The sequence below is a fragment of the Chamaea fasciata genome, unplaced genomic scaffold (assembly GCF_029207755.1).
Source record: "Chamaea fasciata isolate MVZ Bird 193981 ecotype frontalis unplaced genomic scaffold, bChaFas1.0.hap1 SCAF_19, whole genome shotgun sequence".
Classification (NCBI taxonomy): domain Eukaryota; kingdom Metazoa; phylum Chordata; class Aves; order Passeriformes; family Sylviidae; genus Chamaea; species Chamaea fasciata.
In genome coordinates, this window is record NW_027094104.1 from 5,948,835 (window position 1) to 5,975,765 (window position 26,931).

The following is a 26,931-nucleotide window of genomic DNA, read 5'->3' on the forward strand; positions in this document are numbered from 1 at the left end:
GAGAGGGGGATCCGCGTTGCAGTGCCAAAGAGCCGTCCCCCAGCCCTGTGTCAGGAGTGTGGCAGCCTCTAGCCGTGCCACAGACAGCAGCAAACAAGACAAGGTCTGTCTGCAGTTCCTGTTGTGCTTGTTCAGAAATGCCTTGGGATGGGGGGAGGGACAAATATACTTCAAATACTAATTCTTTACAGAAAGGTGTCCAATTAGCACTCTCAAGTGTAAGGCCTCTCCTGAATTTAGGAGCCTAAAGCCACCCTGATGGTTCCATCACACCGGTGCTTCTGTGATGAGACTGTATCTATGAGAGGGAGGTGTGGTCTAAAATGTGTGTGGGTAAGAAGATAAGCCAGATCTCTCACTCAGCCCCAGTTCTCTTGTGCTGGAACCGGCTGTTTTGTATTTGCCAACTTGGAGCGGGAGAATGACTGAGCTTTCTGATTTTTTGGGGGAAACTGTAAATGGGAAAAGGTCAATTAAAGCAGTTTGAAATTCTAGGATAATGAATATTTAGCTTTTTTACTAGAGGAGGGGGAAACAGGCCAGGAAACTCAGAATACTTGACAGCTTTAGAATGTATGCCTGGTGAGGGGTGGACTATTTCCACAGGAGGTGGGAGAGATAAAGGTTTTAAGTTCCCATCTTTACAAAAGGCATGTGTTGGACCTGCATCTGGTTTTGTCACACGTCTCTCAGAATTTATCATGTGGGAAGGATAAATGACCACATAAAGAAGTATGAGACCTTGAGCAGGAAAATGTTCATAGACTTGGTTCTGACTTCTATTGAAATAAGTTAGCCAAGACTTCATTATTTTAATTTGGGAAAAGCCAATTCTTTATTCACATAACTTATTTTATACAGTTTTTACAGACCTTGTGTGCGACTTTAATTGGTTGATAGCTTTCTTGCCAATTACTCCATTGGTTAGTAGAAGGTATTCTACTTGTCCATCAAATTTATTCTTGGATCGTTCACATATTTTCTTTACTGATTCTCATGAGGCAAATCCCTTGTTATTGCAGGTGCATTTGTTTCTCTGCCCAGGAATAGGTTGTTATGCTAATGAATTTTCATACCAACATTGTTATTTCCAAATGGGAACTTGCAAATTACTTAGAAAAAGTGACAGGCTAACTTTGGCAATTTAGCAGAGCAGGCCTGATTTTATGAGGCCTTTCATTTTAATTTTTCACCTGTCACAAGAAACTTCCCACATATTTTTAGACAACCCTCTCTGTTAAAATAGAGATTTCATCCTCCCCCAGCCTCTGGCTCATGGAAGACTGTTAACTTTCATCACACTGTAAGAAACTAGTAATTGTTAATGTGGATATAGCAAGATCTTACAGTTTGACATTCACATTTTCCAAGTACTGCTGCATTCCTTTCTGCCCTGAAAATGTGGCCTACTAAAACACTAACAGATGTGACACGTTTTCTGTTAGTGAGGAAGTTACTGACATTGCTGTTTTTAGTGTGCCAGAAGGCTAAGTAAGCCAGAAGGCTGTAACCCTAATTGTTCTAATACAATACATTTAGGCCCCAGTCTTAAAAACACAACATGAAGGGTTAATGAGTGTACAGGAGGCAAAGTGTAATGGCAGCTTAAAGAAATTGCCTCACTCTGAAATGCAGGATTTTCAGTCTTTCAAATACAGCATGAGACATTTTTAATTGCATCTCTTTTATTTCAAATGCAGGATAATTCCCTGAGTAAGCAGTTTTTTACTTAAATAAAACTTTTCCAGAAAATCATGTGGAAAAAGTTCACACAGCTGACAGTGAGCTGGAGATGACACATTCTTTGGCCCAGGGAAGTAGTGGTCTGGCAGGAGCTCTTGGACTGTTCATTTCCAAAGCTTCACCCTGTACTGTCACCAGCCTCCTTCAGCACTGCCGTCTCCCCCACCTCTGCATCTCCCCTCTGACTGATCTCTGGGGTTTGAATTCCTCTTTGACTGTGCTGCCATGAAAGGGATTTTTCATACTTGGTCTTAAAAAGTAATCCATGACCTGGAAAAGCAAAAAGGGAAAAAAAAACCTTCCAAACCCATATCCTGAAATGTCTATGGTGGTAAACAGAATACCTCATTCCTTATAAAGGACGGGTCTTTACAGACTGGAAACTGCATGCCAAGGCTTTGGAAGCAGGAGCAATAACACAGAGAAGGAAGAACAGGCTTTTTAAAAGGTATTATAAACTTTTAGATAGCATGTAGCATTTTAAGTAGTATGTAAATTTTAACACTCACCTACACCCCATAACCGAAAGATTAAAGTAAGGAATACACATGGGAGATGGATGAGATGTTTGCTTGATGCCTGGTAAGGCCAGATACACTTACCTGGACAATCTGCTACCTCCTTGAATGCTCTTTTCTTACAGCATCCTCGGCACATATTAAACACACATTTATTGCCCTGGGTTGGGACAGCGATATAAAGAAGCTTGCGTCAGTGAAAATAAAACTTTTTGTGCTTACTATAATACGTAACAACACAGCTCTGCACTTTCACATCTTTGGAAAAAAAAAAAGTACTCAGGCTAATGAATATGGAGTTGATGTCGTATTGGGGGCTATCTGCTGTTTGCACATAAAGAACAAAAAAACCCCAACCAACCAACCAACAACAAAATTCCACATTCAACTTGTGCAACCCCCATAGCCTGTTGGGCAGCTCCAGTTCCCCACCACAAGCAGGCACATGCCATAAGCCCTCTGGAACAAGCACAAACACATCTGGTGCTGGTGAGCTTGCTCTAGTTCTCTGCAACATGAAACACGGTGCCTGATGTGCTCCCGTCTGCAGCTATGCCTGAAGTGTGTTACCACCAGAATGACTTCCCTACTTGTATCTTAAAATACACTTGCATATTTATTAAAGCATAATGTACGACTCTTAAGAGACAGCAGCAGCTGAATCTTGGCTAACTGATGATGTGGCTACATGAGCCTGGGTCTCTGGGTTGCTTTGCTCAGACACATTTTAGAATTAGATTTAGAATTAAATTTAGAATTTAGGGGGTTGACATTTTTTAGTGAGGTTCCCTCCATCCCCAGTCAGAAAATCATCACGTTTAGGGAGGCTTCAGTTGAGCTCCTTCTCCTTCTCATCCTCCACATCCCCACACCCCCACCTCATGACACAGCTCAGAAACACATAATCTAGGGGGGAACAAAAATGACAGGCGTGGCCAGAAGATTTCAAGTGCTACCTGCAACATGACAGGGATGCAAGAGCAAAACAAAAATAAGTCTAAGCCCTGGTGCAGACAATCCTGGTTTATGCACCGAGTGATGTCACCTGGATTAGCTATGAAACAGGATGGCTTTGAAAGCCTGCCAGCCCAGTGCTCAATGCTTTCCCAATAATGAGCACAGCAAAAAAAAAAAAAAAAATTCCATATTTTTCAGCAGCTGCAGCTTCAAATTAAGCCCCAGCTGGCTGCTTCTGCTGCTGCTGCTGTGCTGTGGTAACAGTGTTACAACAGAGAGTAACATCCCAGGTTTGTGTTGCAGGCTTCCCCCGCCCTCTCAGGTGTAATGCAAATTTTTAAGCTAGAACACAAAATTACTTGCATCTTACACCCTGCTTTACAGGTATATTAGCAGCAATAAAATACATTCTGCTCACACAGCTCAGCAACATCACCCTGTCAAGCAAACAGCTATGTTCCCCAAGGGAAAAAATAAACAAAAGCAAAATGAACTCTTTGCAAATATCAAAATATTTGAAATTTCAATTTCAAATTGAACCTGTAAAACAAGCAGCCTCATTTTGCATTGCTAATAGTGAAAGCCAATGTTAATCTGCTGCAAAGGCAGAACTGAGGATGAGGAGGTGCTTATGCTTGTTTGGATAAAGGCAGAGATCCAAACACAACACAAACCAGAGCTGCAGGTGCTGCCTGACACTCACTGCAGGCCCTACTGGGATTACATTTGGAGTATTTTTATTAGTACACTAAGAACCACGCCAGTTATTCCAATTTTCACTTTGCAGGAAGACTCCACCCACCACTAATAGTAAGAGAAGTTTGTTTTTCATTTCACAGTAAAACACACATGTCATACATGTGTGGAAGTCTGGACATTTGTTTCCAAGATATCTTGGGAAATTCAACTAACTCACTCAACTGTCTTAGCAATAAATGCCCTCTGCAACAGCAGGACTGCACTTCTTTTGGAGAGGAAGGCAAAATCTCTCCAAGAACCTCTGTATGTTAAGGATTTTTGTGCAGCATCTTCAACCTCAGAGATTTGTAAGAGTTAATGGTTAAAAAGCTTTTGCCCAACTATGGACTTTACTCCCCACACACACATTTATCAGCAGGACTTGGCATGCACCTGTGTGACTGGGCACTGGCACGGACCTACCTCAGAATTTGGAATAACAGAATAGAATCATACAACAGTTTGGGTTGGAAGGAGCCTTTAGAGGTCATCTACTCCAACCCCCTGCAAAGAGCAGGGTCATTTTCAACTAGATCAGGTTGCTCAGAGCCCTGTCCAACCTGACCTTGAATGTTTCCAGGAATGGGGCATCCACAACCTCTCTGGGCAACCTGGGCCACTGCCTCACCATAAAAAATGACTTCTAATCTAAGGCACAGCTTGCCTGAATCTACTCTGCTTTACTTTAAACTTTTTACTTGTCCTACTGCAACAGGCCCTGCTAAGAAGTCCATCCCTGTCTTTCTTTTAAGTCCTCTTTAGGCACTGGAAGGGGCAGTGAGGCTCCCCAGAACCTTCTCTCCTCCAGCCTGTCTCCACAGCAGAGGGACTCCATCCCCCAGTCATCTTTGTAGCCTCCTCTGGGCCTGCCCTAACAGCTCCACGTGTCTCCTGCACCACGGGCCCCAGAGCTGGATGCAGTAGGCCAGGTGGGGGTCTCACAAGAGCAAAGGCACAGAACCCCCCACCCCTGACTGCCCATGCTGCCTTTGATGCAGCCTAGAACACAGCTGTGACCACGCACTGCTGAGTCATGAGCAGCCTCTGATCCACCAGCACCCCAAAGTCCTGGGCAGGGCTGCTCTCAATCTGTTCATCCCCCCATCCTGGATTTGATACCATGGCTGTCCTGAGCCAAGTGCAGAATCTTGCACTTGGCCCTGTTAAACCTCAGAGGTTCCCACAGGCCACTGCTTGAGCTGGTCCCGGTCCCTCTGAATGGGCCTGTCCCTCAGGTTGTCATCACTGCACTCAGTTTGGTGACATCTGCAAATGTGCTGAGGACACTCTTGATTCCCACTGTCCACAGGACAGATGGATACACTGAACAGTGCTGGTTCCAACACAGACCCCTGAGGGACACCACTTGCCGCTTATCTCCATCCAGACATTGTGTGATTGATCCCTACATGGTTATTTAATTTCCATTTAACATAATGCTTTTATGGGCACTTGTACTGACTTACCTTAGGGTTTCCACATTGATCACATTTTGCATATTTGGCTGAGAGAGAGAGAGAGAGAGAAAGCTGATTTCACCAATGGTATTTTTATGTGGAAGAAGTAAGTTAAAAAAAAAAAAATCAGAACCAGACAAAGCCTGGTGCTTTTCTAGCCAGAGAGTTTTTTGAAATAAAAACACACTACCTCAAATAACAGCACTAAGGTAAAAATACTTTGAATTTTTAAGTGCCTCTATGCTAAAATCCAAACATGAAAGTTTTAATCCTCAAGTCAAGCATCAAACAGGAGGACTTCAGCTTGAAATTCATACAAGATTTCCATTTCAAATGCTAGTGACAGCTACAATTCAGTTTGTAAACCATTTTGATCTTAAGAAGATACTTAGAATCAGTGACCCCCTACTTTGATCCTTGTTTCCTTTACTAGTGAACACTATTTGAATCAGGTTGCCTGCTATTGAAATTTCAATAGCAACAATTCCTCCTCTTTTCCAAGAAGTTTCTACAAGTACACAAGCCAGGAAAATTCTTAGTGGCAAGTTATGCCAAAGGTGGTATCAGTAACTCTCCATACATTTATGCCAATAAATGGAACTTACGTTTTAAAGATGGATCAAAGCTTTTATTTGGATTTCTTAACTTCTTTTTTTGTTTATTCTTTGACAGAAGCTCAGAATTTCCATCTTCCTCTTCCTCCAGAGCACGTTTCCCTCGCACACCTTTTTCAGTTCCACTATCTCCATTCTCCCTGCATCTCTCCTTTGGCCTGAAACAGTGAATTTCATCATAAATTGGCTGGAGGGAAGAGGCAGCTGTTCCTTGACCATTATTTTGGTTTACAGAAATCTGGGTACACCATAAACCTTTCTGTCATGGCTACAATAAAGTGTCATTGCCCTTAGAAGTGGGATAGGAAAAACTAGCATTTTTGGTTAACACTGGCAGTTGACAGACATATTATCAGATATATCAGTTGGAAAACCAATTGAGGTTGTCAGCTAAATTAGGCACGTGTTATTCCCAGGTTTTACTTAAGCATTTTTTAAAGTATTTACTTAAGTATTAATGGTGACACACTTGTTCTCTTCTTCAGCCCAATTTTCAGCAGAAGGGGAATAAGCTATCTGAAAAGCTTGCCCATACATTACAAGCATCCCTTATAGAATACAATTTAGTTCTTATCTTTGTTACCACAGCAGTTACCAGCAGCATCATGTTGCATGTAACAATAAAGCAGCGTCAGGCAGCACATTCGCTGCGCATCAGATTCTTGTTCTGAGCTGCAGTGGGATTCCTGATTTTTACTTTCCAGAGAGAGAGAAATTTGAGGAGGATCCAAAGGAAAAGATGCAAACAATGAGCAACATCCCCATGGAAAAAAAGCAGTAACTCAGAAAAAACCAAACTAGAAGAAAAATAATCCAAAGTCTTCACTTTTTTTTTTTTTTTTTTTTTTTAAATTAATGTAAGCTCCTAGAACAGACTCAATGGCTGATGCTGATGATATGGGTGGGAAAGGCCCATGAGTACCTGTAAGTACCAAAATAAGTAACTCACCCTGGCCTGATGTATGGCTGACAGATCCAGTGGAAAAAAGGCAACCCTTCTTTTGGCTTTTCTCCTTCTTTCTGATTAGCTATTTCTTCCTGCAGCATAGAGTTACAGTCAGTCTTCCTGGAGTTGTCAGAAAATACACTAAGCACTCAAACTCCAGGAAATCACAAACTCAAATTTAAGCTAACAATTACTGACAGTTACATATAGGCGAAAAAACTGTCTACTAAGACAGATGAACTGAAGCACATTTGTAACTCCTAAATCAACTTTATCCCATGTAAAGTTGTGCAGGCTTAAGGGAATGCTGCTGTAGTAAGCTACCAATATCAAGGTTAGTAAGCCACAAAGTCCCAGAGAAGTGACTAATGGATGTCAACTCTATGACATACTTGGCACACTCCCACAAAGTGCAGGCAGTGCTGTTCTGGGGGATTAGGGCCCATCCTGGTACCTGGCATCGCAGTTTCAGCTCCCTGTTGACATCTACGATGCCTTCTAGAGTCTTCACTTTTGCTAATTCTTCACGCAGCTGCTGGTAAACTTGAAGCCTGAGGCAAATCCCAAACATCAAGTTATATTTAGGCTGCAATCAACTAAAAATAACTGTATAAAAGCATTTTATACACTTTTCCTGATTCATTTGCCTTTGGTAGAAGCTTACATCCCTCTCTGTAAGTCCAGAGAAATGCACACATATCTTCCAGATAAATACCTGGCAGAAAACCAAAGTACTCTGACATAAGCTAACCATGAATGTACAGTGCATCAGCTGCTTCTCAGTAACTGCCCATAGCCATGCTCTTACTCCACAATAAATACAAGAGCACTTGGCCTCACAATGAACAAGGAGATAGTTAACTTCGTGCTTGCCATCAAGTGTGTGTGTGCATATGGGCAGTTACCACATTGCAACTGGCGTGCTGTGAGCTCACACCCTGGCTGATCTTGTGGCAACTTGTTCATTCCCCATGCTCTGTTTCCCAGATATGAAATGAAGGGTAAAGGCCTCAGCCTACACCCTCTCCAGCCAGGTCCAGGAAAGAAAACCTTGCAGCATACTCATTCTGGCCAAACAAATCCTTGTCCAGAAAACCCAGACACTTGCTAAGCAGGATGAGCCCTGAAAACATTAAGAGTTCTGTGGAGATACTCACGTGTGATGCCAGAGCTTGAAGAGATGTGCCCTAACATAAGACAATGGACAAGGGTATTTCCGCACTATCTCCAGGTACTCCTCAGCCATCTCCCACACCAACGGGTTCCGGCCCTCAAACAGTGCTGGGTTATGAAGATTTCCTTCTAGGGAATGAAAAGAAATACTCAAACTTTAATTTCAGGATTGAAGCAAAGGCCAAGATCTCTGCTCTGGAGTTTGATCATCTCTTTTGTGATTCTACAGCCACAGACACATCACCCACGTAACTCTCAAGAAGAGTACAGGGTCCGTAAAACTCTAGCCTGACCTTGGGATACTGTATTTCACTATACAATTCCTAATTGCACTGAACAGCTCATACCTAATTAAAGTACAGTTTCTAAAAAGGCATCTAACCTTGACACAAAGACAGTAAACCAATTAATAAATAGAGAAATCACTGCTCTTGTTGCACAACAGTTAAATACTGAAATGACAGGTGTCTTGCCTTATGCCTGTATCGATATTTGTCTGGCCCAAGTTTACAGATCCAGCTTCTCAGTGTGCTTTTCTCTACCGGCTTCACAAGTCTTTTGTTAACCAGCGTTTTCAAAAACCGAGATTCTACAAAACCCTTCTTTAACTGTGTGAGTGATCAAGAAGCTCTTTCTGATGCCTATCCTAGCTCTTCCTCCAGGAAGTTATGTTAATTCTTTCTTGTCCCAACCCAATGGGAACCATCTGCAGGAATATTAATCCACAGATGCACTTAGTTCATCGAGAACCATTCAAAACTGTTCCATTGATTAACGGATGTCACAAAAATATCCCAGGATAACAGGAGCCTGATATGCCTTTGGCAATGATTTGAGCTCAAAGAATCAATGGTATTGCAAGTCCAACATAACAATTCTTACAAATCTTAAGCGATTTCTGGTCCTGGTATGAGATGGCCAGTATAAGACAAGGGAGAAAGGCCACTCAGCTGTCAAGCAAAGCTGTTCATCAAGTCAATCTGACATAAGTTTTTAATAAATGTATACAGGGCTGGTAAGGAAAAAAGAAATAATTTGTATTCTCATCTGAGTAAAAGTTCATTTTCTTTACCTGCGCTCATGACGCCATGTACTCCTGTCTTACGGATGCATTCTTCCACATCACTGAGACACTGGATGTTTCCATTTGCAAATACAGGAATGTTTACAGCTTTTCTATACCAGTGAATAAAACAGATACATAAAATTGGAAATCAGAGTCGACCCAGAAATTCTTCTCCTGTCACACAAATTTGTTTGCTCTTCAGTGCCACTGTAAATTCTGTTTAAAATCCAGAGTGTTAGTAGGAATCCACTAAGACTGGTACTGTTCACTAACCTTACAGCTTGAATGTGCTCCCAAGATGCCACGCCAGCAAGTGGTCCTTTCTGTTCTTTAGTACGGCCATGCACAGTCAGCAGCTGGAACACAAAGTTACATTTACTTTCCATGTGTATGAACCACTGGAATAAACCCACTGAACAAAACTTCCTTTCACTCCCTACACTTTATGGATACCACTGAGTTCCTGCTGCTATTTCAACAGTGCAGGGAGTTTAGCAACACAGAAGGAGTTTAGCAACACAGAGATATCAGCAGCTCACCTACCGTGGCATGGTCTTAAGCTTCTGTCATCTTGCTATTCCATGGCATGATAAGATTCTATCATGGGACAACCTACAGCTTTCCTTTTGCACTGGATTCCATTTGTGACTCACTTTGGAATTCGTGATATATCTATCTAGCTTTAACCTCAGCAGAAGGTCCAAATCCTGTCAGTACTGTCTCTAACTATAGACCATCTCTTCCAATTTAATTGGAGTTCAATCCTAGAAGGCTGCCTATTTCTTCTAGCGATACCTTTTGATACCCTTTTTCTTCTACAGTACTGTGGATTTCATGCATTCACACTGCCTCCTGCAGCACTATGTGAAGACTGAGATGCTCAACCACAGTGAAGGATGCTGCACAGTGCAGTAATTACAAGAGACTGAAATCACTGTGTCTTCTGTACCACAATACCTGTGGCCTAGGACTGCAAACACACAATCTGTCTGCATCCTGTTTGCTCTGTCTGCAAAATAATGCAGCCTACTCATCTCCACAGTATACCAAGAACTGGTCATCAGATACTTTACACAAAGTTATGTGTCCAGTGCAAGAGTAGAGGGAGCAGCTGCCTTCTTACCTGGCAGCCAGCTTTCTCCAGCATCTGTGCATACTTCACTGTCTTGTCAATGTCTGGGAAAACGCGGATTTTGCATGTGATGGGAACAGAGAGCTTCTCGTTAGCCAGTAAAACTGAGAAAGATTGAAAAGACAGGTAAGTGGGCTGCACAATGCTATGAAAAGTGTCTGCTCTCCTCAAGATCTGATACTGAGTGTGGTACGGCAAAAGCCTGAGAAGTTACTGCTATGCAGTTTCTCACTGCTTAAAAACTCAGCAGTGTCCTCTGCAATCCGTATTGCATCGTTTAATCATGTAACAGTAACACACATGAAGCACAGAATCTGCATCCTAACAAGGTAGCATAAAATAGTCACCCATTTAATAGCCCTAACACTTCTACTGCATTAAGCCTTCACTTTCAAAGACCACCCCCTCACAACTTAATTATTGATACAAGTTTATTATCATCACAGGCTATTGTACTCCTCCAACACTAACACTTGCTTGTCTACCTTTCTCAATAAAAGGGTGTTTCACTTCTTGGCAAATTATCACCAAAATAATCATTATAAGTATAGTCAGATCCATGGCAAGCAGAGGCTTATCAAGTGAGGTAGGCTGGGGATGCAATCAAGTCGTACATGTAGGTTATAGAGTCAGGGTGAAATCTAGAACATGGAAACTCCCAGTCCTTACACAGTACATGGAATCACAAAATTACCAAAAAGAGAGCTAACAAAGAGAGCCAACAGGAAAACAGTGAGTAATGTTGTATCTGAAATTCTCTTCTCTTCCAGAGCTTGGATATACAATGTAGGGAGTCACCTGCTGTCTTCTAATCCAAATCCTACGAGCTCTAATGACAGGTACTTCCCATCACCCTTTCAAAGGAGCAAGCAAGGTGTACACAGGTGCAGGCAGAAAAGAGTGCTCCATCGTTTTAAAGGTGGCTGGGGAAAAGAAGGAAGAGGACAGCTAAAACAACTCTTTTACTAGACAGCCTGGGTTCTCACCCAACTAGATGACCTCGGTTCTCTTCACACCTTGAGGCAATTCTGATTTGCATATTTCTCAACAGCCACATTACATGCTGGGCAAGGAAGCCCTGTCTTATCTTACAGGTTATCAGCAGTGTCTTTGTACCAAACATCACTCAAGATTCCCCAGACCACTGGGAATGCAAACAGAAATAAGACTCTCTAACTTCATGGTTCCAACACTTGCTTTGAAGAGGGATGAAGGCACATTCTCAGTTCTACAAAATTACCAAAACCTTGTTTTTTATATCAGTTACAAATGTATTTCTTAAAAAAATATGATATTATTTGTTGCAGACAAGTGAAGATATTATTAAAGAAAGGTCTTAAAAAATATGGTTTAGGCCCTGCTACCCTAGCTAAGCTAGCAATAGCTTGTAAGTTCTCATGTGAAACAATCTTGGGAATGAAAAGTTCATTAACACAGCAACCTATTCTTGGAGAGAAAAATGAGTCTGCACCAGAATAAACAATAGCTCTATCCCATGAGAATCCACAAAAGAAATATGTAAACATCTGAGTGAAAGAGAGAGTCTGAGCAAGTACCCACAAAACACCTTTTAACCAATAAATTATGTGATGAGAAAAATACTAGCCAATTAGAGCTGAACATGAGGCCTGTAAAAACTGTATAAAATGGGTTATGTGAATAAAGAATGGGTTTTTTTTTTCCTGCATGAGGAAACTGAGTCCCAGCTGATTATTATTACAGCTGTTCACAAAGCTACTGATAGCCTGAAAATAACCTAACAAATTAGGAGAAGAAAAGCATGATTTGCTATTCTGTGGACAGAAAGAGTACACGGAGTTGATCAGAAAAGGGCAACTGTGGCTTCAAGCAGGAACATGACTCTTGGCACCTCAGAACTTCAAAGTGAAAAGGCACTGGGACTTCTCCTGTTTCTAGAGTTGGAGAGCCACTAAACTATCATATGAGACTGCAACTTAATTGACTCACTTTTACCCGAAGTCTGTTTCAGGTATAAAATCTTTTCACAGATCTAGTGTGAGTTTGCAGTGGGATACCACCAAGTATCTTGAGCGTGCCACTGGAATACAGTACGAAATTAAAAAAAAAGAAAAAAGAAAAAAGAAAAAAAGAACACAACCACCCCTTCAAAACCCAAACACAACTCTTCCCAAAAAACCATGATGACTTCCTTTCCCCCAAAATCCCTAAACCTCCTCTCAATAATTAGTTCATCCTATTTCCTCTCTAAATACTTACTCATTCTCTGAAGAAGATCCCACTCCTCTTGCAGAAATGCTCCATAGTGACCTATGATAAAACAGCATATGACAGACTTGTGCAGAAGAGTAAGATCTCAGTTTTCATAAACTCTCACAAAGACCCAGACATTCATATGCCTCACTGGCAGAAACAGAGTTGCTCTGTCCTGCCCCAGCTGGAAGAGTGGGATCATTCTGTTCTCCCTGCCACCCCAGATTTACAGGATAAACAAGGAATCCCCACACCCTACTTTCATTGGTGCTCTCCAAGGCTGATGTGTTGACACTTGCAGCTCAAAGACCAACTTTTAAGGGTTTATACCAGTTGTTTAATAAATCCCATTAGGATAACAGATGATCAGACTGAAAGATCTATTTGCACTACTAATAATTTCCTATCAGTCTTTGAAAGACATTTTAGAAGAAGAATGGGCAGTTACTGAACCAATATTTTCTCAGCACCTTAACTGATACAAAATTTTCAAACACTGGTTCTGGTTTTCAAACATATGTATCTAAGGGATTCAGCAGTTGTCATCCTCTTCTACACTACTGTGAAAAAACTGTGCAAGTATCACGGAAATAGGAGATCCTAAGTGTTTCAATGATGTAATTTTAAGTGCAGTTTTCCAAAAATAGGCGGTGTGAGCAAAAATCAGAAAGAAAATCAAGCTCTTACTAAAAATAATGTTTCTGAAGGATATTCTAGACACAGGAGCTGTCATTTAAGAGAAATTAGAATTAATTATATGTAATTTTTGGCTTTAGGTACTACAAAGCGTTACCTGCTACACTGGGTGTAACTAAGTCTGACTTCAGCAGTACTTCATCCCCCCCCCAACATTTGATTTGGCCCTCTTGATATTTTACTGCCAACATTCACACTTGAAACACCATTTGTCGTTTCTCTGCTTATCCAGGGTTCAGATTTGCACATACCTCTCTTTGCAATCATTTGGGGGCAACCCAAATTTAGGTCTATGGCATCACAGTAATCCTGAGCCAACAGTGCTGCTTGGACAAACACTTCAGGATCATTGGCACAGAACTGTGAAAACCAAAGAGAAGTGGAATAATCAGGCAAGAGCTTTCTTCAAGTACTGACAAAATGTTATGATGTAGTTATGAAGCAACTACCTGCTACAGAGAACAGGCAAATATGCACAGTTAATAATACCAAACACTATTTCTCAAAATGATCAAGGGAAGTGATGTGAGGTAATCTTTCTGGATTTCAGTAAAAGCATTTGATACTGTTTCTCACAGGATGGTGTTGGACAAAATATCCAGCCTATAGCTGGATAAACACATTGTGTGATGGGTGAACAACTGGTTCATGAGTCAAGTGCAAAGGGTTATAATGACTGGGATGACATTAGGCTGGTGACCAGACACGACTAGGGCTCCATCTTAGATGGAGCTAGAGCTCTTTAACAGCTTCATAAAGTACTTGTAACCTTACTGACATTTGTAACCTTGCTGAGGATACTAAACTGGGAGGAGCTATCCACTCCCTGGGAGGCACAGAAGCCCCGCAGACAGACCTGGACAATCAGAGGGCAAGGCAAGCACCAACCATAGGAAGTTTAATAAAGACAAGCAGCCTTTTCTGAACCTGGGACACGGTGACTCTGCATGTATGGACAGATGGGAACAAAAGGCTGGAGAACAGTGCTGCAGAAAGGGACCTGGGGGTCCTGGTTGATGGCAAGTTGAATATGAGTCAGCAGTGCCCTGGAAGGCCAGCTGTGTCCTGGGGGACAGGGAAGGGATTGTCCCACTCTGCCCTGCACTGGGGCTGCATCACCTTCAGTCCTGGGGACAGTTTGGGACACCACAATATAAGAAAGATCCAAAGCTGTTAGAGAGTGTCCAAAGGAGCTTACAAAGGTGGCAAAAGGTCTGGAGGGGCCATACAGAGAGTGACTATTGTGACTTGGCTTGTTGAGCCTACAGAAGGGGAGATAGAGGGGAGACTCCGTAAAAGTCTGTAACTTCCTCACAAGGGGCAGCAGAGGGACAGCTCCAGTCTCTGTGACCAGCGACAGGACCTGAGCGAATGTCTGGGGCTGCATCAGGAGAGGTTTCAGCTGGATATCAGGAAAAGGCTCTTCCCCAGAGAGTGGCCAGGCACTGAAACAGGCTCTCAAGGGCAGAGGTCATGGCCCTAAACCTGCTAGAGCTCAAGGGGCATTTGGACAACACTGGTGGGATTCTGGTGGCTGTTCTGTGCAGGAGCTGGCCTTTGTGAACCCCTTACAACTGAGGATATTCTATGATTCTATGAAAAAAACCTCCAAACAAAGGAGGTGACACTTACCAGCTAAAGATCCTCAACCTTCAAATGACAAAATGAGAAAGATGAGCATTCAAGAGGCAAAGAAATATCAGGTGAATATTTCACATGTGGTACCCAAGAATAAGTGGAAACAACTTTTAAAATCCTCTGTAGAACAAACAGCTAGACAGCATTTTAATACAGAAAGGTGGTGCTTAAGAAAAGTGTTACTCATAATGCCTCTGGGTCTTGAGACAGCTCAGACTTTGTAGATATCAATAAGTACAATTATCTCTAAAATGAATTCCCATGGAATGTGAAACAGACACTTTGGCTACAGTCAAATGCTCAGTCCTAACCGAATGTAATTAATATTACATTTAAAACACAGTGCAGAAAAAGCAAATTAATAAAATAGGTTAATTTGAAGCTTCTTTGTTGAAGAGGACAGAGATAAGACTATTCTTCTCATTCATGCTTTTAAACGGATTTTCTTAAATGCATTTTTAACAAAAACCAATGCCATCACTTTACATAAACTTGAAACAAAATGTAAACACTTCTGAGCAAAAGGCGTTCCTTAAACCCTACAGCACTACATAAAATTATGACTGACAGCAACTAAAATAAAAAAAATCATTTGCTTTCTCTGAGATGACTGAAACAATGGAAAGCCTCCAACCACGCCATATAATGAGAATGTTAGAACAGTAAACAGTGTCTTCAGAGCAGGCTGAGCTCAGATGTACCTCTGCCTAATCTAATTCCAAGACTCTGTGACCGAATCTGTAAGGACTGCTGCACAAGATCCATCCAACGATTAGTTAGTTTTGTACCTTATGTCCAGTGGTGGCCAGTGGGAAGAAGGGTAACACAGCAACTGATCCTGTTCAGGCAGTGTCACCCAGAGCACACAGCTTACTGAGCTCAAGATCTATGACTTACAGCTTTCTAAGATTACTTGATTTTCCACCACATTTTTTTTTCCTGTGTCAAAAGAAACTACCTCCCACAGAAGAAGAACGTACAAGATGCTGAGACTAGCTCATTTGGTTAGAGCATGGTGCTAGTAACAATAAGGTTGTGAGTTCTATCTCTGTAGAGGCAATTCACTTTAGAGTTGGACTCAATGTACTTGTGGGTTGTGGACTTGTGGGTCCCTTCCAACCCAGAATATTCCATGATTCTGTGAAAGCTGAACTTGAGACACATCAAAGATCACCACCAGAATGCATAGGGAACAGCAGAAGCTGGAAAAGTGTCTGTAGGGACTTTGGAAGCACAAGGTGTGTTTGTTGCACCTAAAGACCCTGAAGTGTTTTCCTTCATTTGCTTTCTAAACTCACGTAATCGTTCAGAATCCACTACATCCCACAGCAATGAATTCCACAGTTCGTAACTACCACTGCACTTGTTTCCCATTCATCATCTTCAAGTCAGTAATACTTCCACAGGCTTCTCTCATCTCTCCCCTCAGTCAACAGAGACACTTGTTTTCCAGGGTAAAGAGTCCTCATCCATTTAACTGCTCCACATGTGGAAATCAGTCATTCCTCTGCTCATGACAACTGTCTTTCCCTGCATGATTCTCCAGCTCCGCAAACCACTTTCCCTCTTTGGGATAGAGTGAAGTGCCTGGACATCACACAGTAGTCCAGAAGCAGAAGCAACACATGCTTTGAAGTCTGTCCTATCTTCCTTGCACCCTTTTTCTATAGCTAAACACTGAGCTCAGGGGTTCAGAGAACTACTCGAAAAGCTGTGATCCTCCTTGAGTGGTACCAGATTCAGGACACACCCTGACTCTACAGGACCAACTGTAATCTGTTTCTAAAGATGAGGTGCAGGGGACCTGGGAGAAGTCCAGTGCTCCAGGCCCCCGTGGTTAAGACAGCAAGACCTCTGCTAAACATGGGATAAACCGAAAACCACACATCTTCATGAGCTAAGTACTCTCAGCAGTATTTAGACGGAGAAAATGAGGTTTCTGTCATCCTATATAACCACGTTAAAACGTGGATGAGACTGACTACCTTCAACCCGTGCGCATTTGGAGAACGCCGGGATTTGTTAGCACGACCGGGGTGGATGGCGCGGGGGTGATGCTGACTTGCGTCCCCAACGCTAGCCAAGAAGGGCACCGCGAGGGGAGCCCAGGGCAGCTCCTCCCGGCGCTGGGGCTGACAGGGGGAGCCGGGGCGGGGGCCGCGCTCACCTGCACGATGAGCGGCCGGTCCTCGGGACAGGCCTCGCCGTAGAGGTTCTCGCGGCGGTAGTTGGCGTCCCTGAGGAAGACCTGGGCGTGCAGCATCGGTGTGTAGCAGAGCTGGGCGCCGTGGCGGCGGCTCAGCAGCCTCCAGGCCAGCTCGCTCTGGTCCACCATGGGCGCCACCACGTAGTGGGCGCTCCGCAGCGTCTCCCTCCAGAAGGCTTCCCCGCGCAGCTTCGGCATCTCCCGCCTGCTCGCCTGTGCAGCGTGGCGGTCAGCTGCCGCTCCGCGCCGCCGCCCCGGGGCCCGCGGCCTGAAGCCCGCAGGCTGCCGCCACCGCCGCGCCCGGGCCGGGCACCGCCGCCGCCGGACGGTGCCACCGCCATCTCGCTCCGGCTGGCTCGGCGGTGCAGCGGCGCTCCGTCCCCTCCAGAAACCGCGGCGCTGCCAGCAGGGTCCGCGGGCGGGAGAGAAGCAGCGGCCGCTGGGCCCCGCGCTGCCCGGGGCGGCTGAAGGGACGGCTGCCGGACTGCTGAGGGACGGCTATAGGGCGGCTGAAGGGTGGCTGAGGGGCGGCTGCGGGGCGGCTGCCGGGGCGGTCCCCCCAAGGTGTCGCGGCGGCGCGGGGAGCCCCGGCACTCGGCCGATACGCGCCTGGCAGCACCTGCCGTCCTTTGTCCCGGAGCCCCGAGCCGGGCCGGGCCGACTTTGAGCACTTGGGCCTCCGCCGCAGCCGGTGCCGACGGGGAACGCCGTGACTGAGCACGGCAAGAGCTCGGACAAAGTCAGAGTCCTGTCCTTGGTGCAGGATGGTCGGGGCAGAGAGGGGAAAATGGTCCGCCTGACTGAACCGAAGACATCATCCATGACAAAATCGTTCATTCTCCATCATTTTATAAAGCTACTGACCATCTCCAGGATAAGCACAGTGGAGGATTTCTGCCTCTCTTGGCCAATACCTTCCAGCATATAAAAAATGCTGCATGTCTACACCAGTCAAAACAGCAATGTAACTTGAGTTACAGGACTTCTTTTCTTCAGAAGAGAAAAACTCCAACAAAATCATATAACAAAGCACCATAGCCTAAGAAGAGTTCCATGTACCCTCCCCATTGCTCAGTAAGCCTGTTAGTCTGTCCACTGACAAGCCTTCACATTTCCAGTTAATTGTCGAAGCCTGTATTTCCTCCACTCTCCAGCTTTCTAGCACTCTTGGCCGTGATGAACTTGCTGCAATAAATAATTATGTTTCAAACTTCTAATTACGTGTTCCCATGTTTCATTACCTCTCCACAGCCTAAAGAACAAGGTTGCTACTTGAAATATACAGCCTCTGCCCCCCGCTAGCAACACTCCCTTTTCCTCTGATGCAGCTGCTCCAGGGATATTTTTTTCTTTCTTTTGACCCTGATTTGCAGGCAGGATGTCTGGTAACTTATTTAAGTGCGAAAGAAACAAATACCTGCTTCCTATTCTACCTTAAATCTTTTGGGGTTTACTTGATCTCCATCTCAGCACCAGAGAACTTCACTTTCTGCAGTGCTATTTTAAGTAATCAGTTCTATTAAACTGTGGCTCTTCTTAGTTGTTTTTACTGCTATCTTCAGCAAAAGAGGTGTATTTCTTTGCCTTCAGGGAGGTGGTAGACTAGAAAAGGAAAATAATAGCTTTAATACTGGTGACAGCATATGCTGTGTGCCATACATTCTTGAACTCTTTCTACTGCAGATTTAAGGTCTATCATTTCAAAATGGCAATGTGCATTTGTGAGCCTAAACAGTTCCCTGGTCAGAGTCCTGTTCTTCAGTTTTGAGATTAAGATCAGCATGGTTTTAGCCTCTGAGAAGTTATCTGAAAAGGATGGAATGCATCAGCTGACAAGAACCCCCACTTCAGTTTCACAGAGGGACATCACTTCTGTCCTTGTCTTCTCAAGACAAGAAACTGCAATACTGGATTTTGCCTTCTGATACTATTCTATATCTGTCTAATCTGATGGGCTACTGAGAAACAACAAGCAATACAAGCACTAACAAGGTTTTTATTTTTGGCACACTGTGTTCAGCAGCCAGTTATATAATGGGTTACATGGCAGCAGCTCATAATCAGATCATTATGGGGGAAAAAAAGCCCTAAACAAAACCTTCTGCTTTTCAAATAACAACCACAAGAACATTAACAGTATATAAGCTGCAAGTAATTCTTCAGCAACTTCTATGACTAAAACAAGCTCTGCTTACATGAAACCATGCATATTTGTTTATACAGGGAACTCCTGCTTCAACAGATGGGACAGCATTAGTCCTTGCTCCTTCCACACAGCCCATTCAGATATTACACACTTTAGCAGAGCACTATTGTACCCGTTTGCTTTACATTTAATCCTTTCTTCCTTCCAGTTTTAAATATAACCAACACAAGTAGGATTCTTTCACCTTTTTTTTTTTCAGGCTCACTACAACTGTCAGTAATTAAACCAAACTAACCAGTCCCCATTTGTTTCATGTAGTATCCAATGCCAGTAGGTGCAGGGACAGTGTGCAGTAGATGGAATGAAGTCCCATGCTGTATGCACACAGCTCATACAGCCACTTCAGTATCCCTCACACATCACATTCTTTCTTTCTTCTGTTACTAACACTTAGACATTGTACCTAAAATTTTCTTTGGAGCACTTATATCCACTGCCTATCTAACCCTCAGAGAGACTCTAAGGTAGACACTATTGTCCCATTTTACAGATGGGAAAACTGAGGCAGGAGTATTAATGGCTTGTCCAATACTGCAAATAAAAGCCCATCTAAAAGTTTCTACTTCAGTATTATGGTTGTAACTTGGTTGTATCTAAGGTACCAAAATCATGGCAACCAGAAGCCACACTTCAGAATACTAAGCCTTCATTATGATTATTTTCATTATTATTATTATTATTTCTACAGACTACAAATCAGATGTCAGCAGCAGGTTGTGCTTTATACCAAGCAGTGAGAGACTGCAGGTGAAACATGGGATTAAGAAATAATGGTAGAAAATAATTCAAAAGCCAACCAGTGATGAATTCTGTTTAATACTAGAAAAGCCAAAAAGACACTCTTCAGACCAAAAAGTATTAATTAAAAGAAAAAAAAAAAAGAAAAAAAGAACAAGACATTTCAAAATGGTTTAAGCTGACATTATGTTGTTTTATTTCAGATTTCACAAAAGAAATACTTTATAAAACTAAAATCAGTTAACCCAGCCACTATCAACAGAGGGTGGTGTAAGCAAAAGACACTAGGTCAGAACTTGCAGTGAAGAGCCATCTGTTCCTGTGACTGGAATGCTCCTGTACTACCAGAATACTTTACTGGGGGATGAAGATGGAGAGAACCGGGGTGTTACAGCAGTTCTGAGAAGCACAATAGCTCCTCCTAGTTGGTGCTTTGTTGCTACCCAGGTCTCCTCTGTATCATAAGTGTAACAAGGATTTACTGATCTCAGAAAGGACAGATCCAGCATAGCAAAGCCAAGAGTTTTTTCAATTGAATTCTATGCAATTTTCCTTTAAAAAGGTACTACTGTATTTTAAAATCAGACCATCAAACTGATTACTTAGCTAACTTATGTGGGATTTCCAGTCTCATTACTGAAAGGAAAATGAATACACAAGGCTTAAGCAAGCCCTGTGCTAAATAGAATATATAGTGGCTTTGGGTAGACACTTGTATGTTTGCCTGAGCTTTGATTATGGGAGAGCAGGGGTGGGAGGATTTGTTCAGTTATTGTTAAGGAATTCTATTCCCTGCCTTCCCCATTCCAAATTTTTCATTGGGTGGCAAGACTGGAGGTGAGAGGGAATAAGGTAAAGCAATACTCTTAATGCTTTACTAAGGTTCTGATAGAGCAGGCCACAGAACCTTGCACAAATATAAACGAAGTATCTGCCTAGGTACTTTGCCTGTTTTAGCTTTGCCTGTTTTCATCATGCTGAAGTTATGGCTGCTCAATACAGCAGCATCTGTCAAACCATCCACCCTATCCCCCCAGGCCCCTCTCTCCTCTGAAGAGCACATGATGGCAAGAATCCTTCCTTCTACCTCTTCCTTTCTGAAAAGGGCAGGGCAGTGGAGAAAGGGAAGAAAAAAAAAAACCCCAGACAAGAAACCGATTTATTTCAAAGATGGGCAACTTTCCCTTGTAGAATAAACCTTCCCCTCCAAAAAGGGATGTTTCTTTGCTCCTATAACCCACGATAAATTAAAACCAAGTAAGAAGTCTCTGGTTTGACACAATAAATACTTAGAATATAGCAAATTAAAAAATATAGTTACAAAACCCTCAATGGAATTATCTTTCTGACCTAAACTGCAGATAGATTCTTCACAGATAAAAGGTATCTCCAAAATCAGCTGCAGCTCCTCTCCTCTCCCTGTTCACTAGGCTTGGTCAACAAGTGCTATCACATACCCTTTGGAATACTGTTAAGACAAAAACAATATAAAGCACAAGAAATCTACTCCTAAATCTGTTTTTATACTGCCAAGGATGTAGGAAGCAACCATCTGTGGGAACCCTTACTGCAGTGCACAGTGACAGAGTCACAGCACTACAGTTAACATGGACAAGGAGACTAGGGGGAAAAACAGCCATAGGAAAAGAAGGAGATAGAACTCATAAAAGTTGGAAAAGGAAAAGATAAGCAAGAAAGAGACAGAAAAACACCAATTGAGTCCAGCTGGACTTCCCAGTTCTGGCAGCAGAGCAGATGAGATGTTGAACAGGAAGAGTTCCTTGGGGCCTGTCATAACTAGGAATGTTGTTGGCATTTTCTTCGTCACTGATAGTGAGGAAGGAGAAGTTAACCCTCTCTGACACTGACACGTGGCTCTGCCAGTGAGCTGTGGATGATCCCAATAATTGATTCAACGCCAACTCCCTCCAGCAAGGTGCGGTGATCCCCTTCAACAACATGGACAGATACTTTCCCATCACATACCTGTGTAAGTACAAAAAGAAAAGTTTTCATTCACAATTTACAACCAGCTGGTCACCTAGCCACTTTGGGTTTGTTAGTCTTTTAAGTTACTCATAATTTAGACCACTGTCTCTATCAAACTCAGTTGAAAACATCCCCACTTTTACTCTGACACATTTTCACAGGTCAGCTGTGGGGCACTGTTTGGAACCAGTGTTTTAAAGCACAATAATTTGACAGCCTGACAGGTGATTCACTTAAATACAAGCTGGGGAGGAAGTTAATCAACCTAATACCAAAAGATTAATTTACCTACAATATGAAAGAATGAATGATAAAGTAGCTACTTCCAAGCCCTTAAGTAAAACCAAATAAACACCCCCCCCATCTTTCTCCCACCACCAGAAACTTCCTTTAAGGTCATTATGTAACTTTAATAACATAAGAGTTAGCCTGGAATCAATAATGACTAAATTAAGATGTCTAATGAAAGAATAGGTGATGCCAGAAACAGGAAGGGAATTTTGAAAATCACTTCCTTTTCCCTAGTATTTGCACCAACTTAAGCCTTGTATGTGATCAGGGGCTAACGAACAGTGACCTTATCTGGACTATGGGCCAAACCTCAACCTTTTTTAGCCCACAAGAAACCCACTTCTAACTACTAGCTTCTAAGTGAAAAAAAAAGGTGAGAAAAAGCAGCCTTTATTGTCAGAAGACTGACACTTGCTCCTCAGAAGGCTGCCCTCATTCAGTGAACTAACTTTAGGTCCACAGCAAAGAGAGACTGAAAGGTGCTCTTTTTTAATATCATTATTATCCAAAGTCATTCTAGAGAGCAGCAAGAAACAGCTATAGAAAACACATCCTATATACAGGCAATACTTTTTGGCCCTCACTAACCACAGAAAATGCCTGGAACCAGTCAACTCATTTGCTTTTGGAGACTGCTAATTCTTGTTAGAGCACAACAACTGCAGAACTTAATTTCTTTAAGGTTGGTTTTGTCCTTTTTTTCTCAGTAAGGATGGTTTCCCATGCTTTCCTTTGGCTTCCCCAAATATCAGAAGAAACTCAACAGTTACCAGTGTGCCTGAGACTGACCTCTGAGAGTTTGTAGTCTTTACCCAGACCTTCCTCATATTCATTGTGAGACTTTGCCCGCATCAGTGTCACATTCCCATGATACTTGGAGTCTGGTATATACTTGTCAGCAGCCTTCAGCTTATGGTAAAATGAAGTAGCAGCAAAGCTGAGTGCTTCACGATTGATGTTTGTATGAACCTCAGTTATTAGGCCTACAGCAGCGTTCACACGAGCCTCCAGATCCTTCAGGGGCAGAAGAACCTCCAGCAGCTGGAAATATTAACATTTTTTTTTTCACATTAGTCTCAACAGCTGAGAATCCATCCCCACTAAACAAAAAGACATACACCCTCCTGTGCAATATCAAGATATATAGATCTTGGAAATAAGAAACAGTACCTTATTGTATTCAATGCCTGTAAATTGCTGAACAAAGGCACACAATGCTTCAGTCTCCAGTGCAGCCTCATTTCCTTGGGACAGTTTGGCTCTGTAGCTCTGGAAGAGAACAGAATACAATGTGAACATGAGAGAGATGTGCCTGATGTTAGAAGTCAGATAAAAACCAAAAACCAGAACCAAAGGTGTGAACTGGGTAAAAAAGGAAGGGGGGCAATCCCTTCAGGACAGATTGGAAAGCAAATCTATAGGGGGTAATTACCAAGAGCCTAGTATTCTCTGAAGTACAATGCAAATGAAAGGGAAGCCTGAAGCAAGGTTTCCTCACACCACTACAAGAGGATCTTGACTTGCAGGTGCCAGTATCTTCCAGAAGACATACTAATATTATGATTTATCATAGCAAGAGCAACATTTGTGCCTGAACTCTTGCCATTTAACGAAGACCACCTCTCATGTGCTTCTACCCTTCAGCCATCTCTAAGCTTCCACTGTCTACAGCTGTCTTCCAAAATCCCTCTGAATAAAAGTCTGCCAGCTTTTCAGATTGCTCCTATCTAGAATAGTTAGTTTCGAGTAAAACAAGCCCTGATGAGAGAGGATGGTTCCCAGAAAGAAGATTCTCTTTGTGCCCCTTACCTGGGTATATGCTGCCACAAAGGAATGAGACCCATCAAAAAGGAATAAACTGTTGAGTGCATGGGAAGCATTTTGTTGTGCTTGCAGCTGGGAACACATTTCAAAGGCTACACAGGCACCAAAAGAGTATCCGGCAATGCGGTAAGGTCCTTCAGGCTGTATCTGCTTCATACAACCAATGTAATAGGATGCCAGGCTTTGGATGCTGTCCAAAGGAGCGGCTGGAACATGGAAGTGAGTTAGAAAGACCGGTGAAAAGACACTGGCAGAGACAAATATGTTTTCATGCACTCAAATAATCCCGTTGGAAACATCCAGGTTACTCTGCAGGTAAACTACTAAACTAGGGTTAACAACTTGCATTTAGGACAAGTAATAGTAATATTCCCGCTTTCCAAGGACAGGTTGAACAGGATGCTTTGAGTTTTGCACACATACACTCTTCAATTTAATGTATTATTCCTCTCGATACCAGGGATGTTTGACATGACCCTCTGCAGACCAATAGGCCTGATACTTGCTCCTCCAAGTTTAATAGTCTAGAAACAAAGGTCTCTCTAAAAGCAACCACAGTTCAGAACATTATGTTTGTAGATTCAAGATACTGAAGAACTGAGATACCTTTTGTGCACTGGAGCCCATAGCAGGGCATATGAAGTTTGGAGGCCAGAGTGTTGAAAACTGCAATGGATCCTTCAATGGGGTGAACAAGGAAAAGAGGGCGCTCCATGCTCTGAACATCATTGAGACGAGTGATTGTTGGTCCTTCTGGGTTCACCAGTAAGTTGTTCAAATCTAGTTTTGGAGATTTGCCTGGGCCTGCCTTCATCAGTGGGGATGACTTCAGCTCTTTGAAGGAAAGCACACGAGGAAAAACCCAATTAGCTTCAGGGTCAATCTTGGTCATGAAGCCATAATCCTAAAGGACAACTTCAAGCCTGCCCTAGATTAGCCTGTTGCCTCACTACATCACCAGATCATAGACACAGGGATCTTCCTACTGTCAGTTGTTCTGCAGCAACTGCATATGCTTTTAGCTTCCTGTAAGCATGACATTACATTGTTTTTCCCCAGACAAGTAAAAGGTCTCAAATTGCATCCCACACACAGCTCCATAAGAGTACTCATGCATGCAGCTGCTAGCCAAGCAAGAAAGCAGCTTTCACACTGGCCTTGCTTGTACACCCTGCCCCCAGAAATGATGGGCCTGTCCCTAGCGGTCAATACACTTCTGTGACATGTCTGTCACTTAAAAGCTATTCAATTATAACTTTATTTCATGAACTGATAGAGGTTCATGTCACTAGAGATGAAAGCAATGGATTAAGAGCTTAATTATTTGGACTCAGGTGACTGACGGCAACCCTAATCCAGACACTCTACCCTCTGCTGTCCTGGACTTGGAAGAAAGTTCCCGCAGTTTGTTGATCGTAAGGAGTCGGATTTCTCTCATGGTCATGACGATGTCATAGTCTCTCTCCAGCGTCTGGCGCACCTCCACACCCATCAAGGAATCCAGGCCCAAGTCAGCCAAGGAACTCTCAGCATTCAGACTACTCACATCACGGACCCCTAAGAACAAAAGAGCATACTAGTAAAAGGCCAATTTCTTTTCAGCTCTAGGCCTTTCTAGCAGCCTTCTCCACCTTCTTCTTTCTCCTAAAACCTCAATAAGCTGCTGCTGCAGAGCTGCAGTTTACCTTCCAGGATCATCTAATACTTTCATAAGTCATCTCTTCTACAACCCCCACCTTGTCATATGGCATCTAGTATTTAAAGTACACATTAAATGTGCACAGATTTATGACAGTGGATACATCAGTCCTAACTAAATAGTTGTGAGTATTTTCACATCAGCTCTAGACCAATCAGAACAGTCAGTCAGCTAGACAAATTCCACACACTGGAGGCTCTAATTAAAACTGCAGTCCTAGACCTAATGCAACTAGTCCTCAGCTACAACAACATGAAAGTTACCAGTGTCAGTGATGGTTTACTGCAACACTTGATATCTATGACACTGGGGGAGGAGGTGATACGCTCAGGATTCATTTGCCTTTTCCCCTACAATTTTCACACTGTTCTATCTCTCACCCTTTCCTTACCCGTAAAAAGCTTCTCATAATATAACAGCTGCATCTACAGCTCTTTGCCCCCTCCTCCACCTTGTGCTGCCCCACGTTGCCACTCCTCCCACTATTAGTCTTCATTACTAGCTCCTCCCTTTGTTGCTTTCATACTTTCTTCTTCCAAACTAACCCTATAGCTAGTGCAGTATTCTGGACCCTTTTCTATTGCTTCTAAAAGCCACATCTGCTCTGAGAGATCAGATTTGCTGTCAGTGAGTTGCACACAACTCCTTAGGTAACACTCAGGAGACTGTCTTTCATTTATCAGTACCTTTTTTGGTAGAAAACAAAGTATCAACATTTTCTGTCTGCAAAAGAGACAACTGAAGTGGGCAGTAGTAGATAGAGGTGACAGCAATTATTCACTACCAACAAAAAAATAAGAGACACAATGGTAAAAGAAAGTAGATTCAAGACAGAAGGATGTGGGACTTGTAATGCATAGTTAAACTATGGTTACTAGATGTTCACATGGGATGACAGAGCTGGTAAGTGAATACACTACCAGTTAGGCAATAAGTAGAGAAAAGTTACTTTTTGTGGCATGGGGACATACCAAGGTGACTGTTTGAAAGCTGAAATAATACTCAGAAAGTTAGTTATGTGTGTGCTGTCCCAGAATTTTGCTCTTGGGGCTGCTCCTGTTGATTCTC

General features: G+C 42.9%; 2 protein-coding genes across 3 annotated transcripts in view; both read right to left on the bottom strand.

Annotated features, from left to right (window-relative positions):
* Window positions 1-1,667: 1,667 nt before the first annotated feature.
* DUS1L (dihydrouridine synthase 1 like) lies at window positions 1,668-17,430 on the bottom strand. 2 transcript variants are annotated; one of them, XM_066200820.1, is made up of 13 exons: window positions 17,078-17,430; window positions 13,524-13,632; window positions 12,583-12,633; window positions 10,336-10,388; window positions 9,486-9,568; window positions 9,219-9,322; window positions 8,131-8,275; window positions 7,428-7,524; window positions 6,977-7,065; window positions 6,019-6,185; window positions 5,423-5,460; window positions 2,346-2,421; window positions 1,668-2,013 (listed from the first exon to the last, which is right to left on the bottom strand). In XM_066200820.1, exons 1-13 carry the CDS (start codon window positions 17,312-17,314, stop codon window positions 1,862-1,864), a joined length of 1,401 nt encoding a protein of 466 aa, XP_066056917.1. In that variant the 5' UTR covers window positions 17,315-17,430; the 3' UTR covers window positions 1,668-1,861. The 2 variants fall into 2 exon arrangements, with proteins under 2 accessions (XP_066056917.1, XP_066056916.1); XM_066200819.1 differs by having other exon boundaries at window positions 10,336-10,448.
* Window positions 17,431-20,119: 2,689 nt separating this feature from the next.
* FASN (fatty acid synthase) overlaps window positions 20,120-26,931 on the bottom strand; it is a 41,695-nt gene continuing 34,883 nt past the window's right edge. Inside the window, exons 38-43 of the mRNA XM_066200871.1 lie at window positions 25,533-25,721; window positions 24,771-24,998; window positions 24,150-24,370; window positions 23,511-23,609; window positions 23,130-23,381; window positions 20,120-22,046 (exon numbers count right to left, since the gene is read on the bottom strand). Coding sequence (XP_066056968.1) covers window positions 21,909-22,046; window positions 23,130-23,381; window positions 23,511-23,609; window positions 24,150-24,370; window positions 24,771-24,998; window positions 25,533-25,721 — 1,127 coding nt within the window. The 3' untranslated portion in view covers window positions 20,120-21,908. The remainder of the gene's footprint in view (window positions 22,047-23,129; window positions 23,382-23,510; window positions 23,610-24,149; window positions 24,371-24,770; window positions 24,999-25,532; window positions 25,722-26,931) is intronic.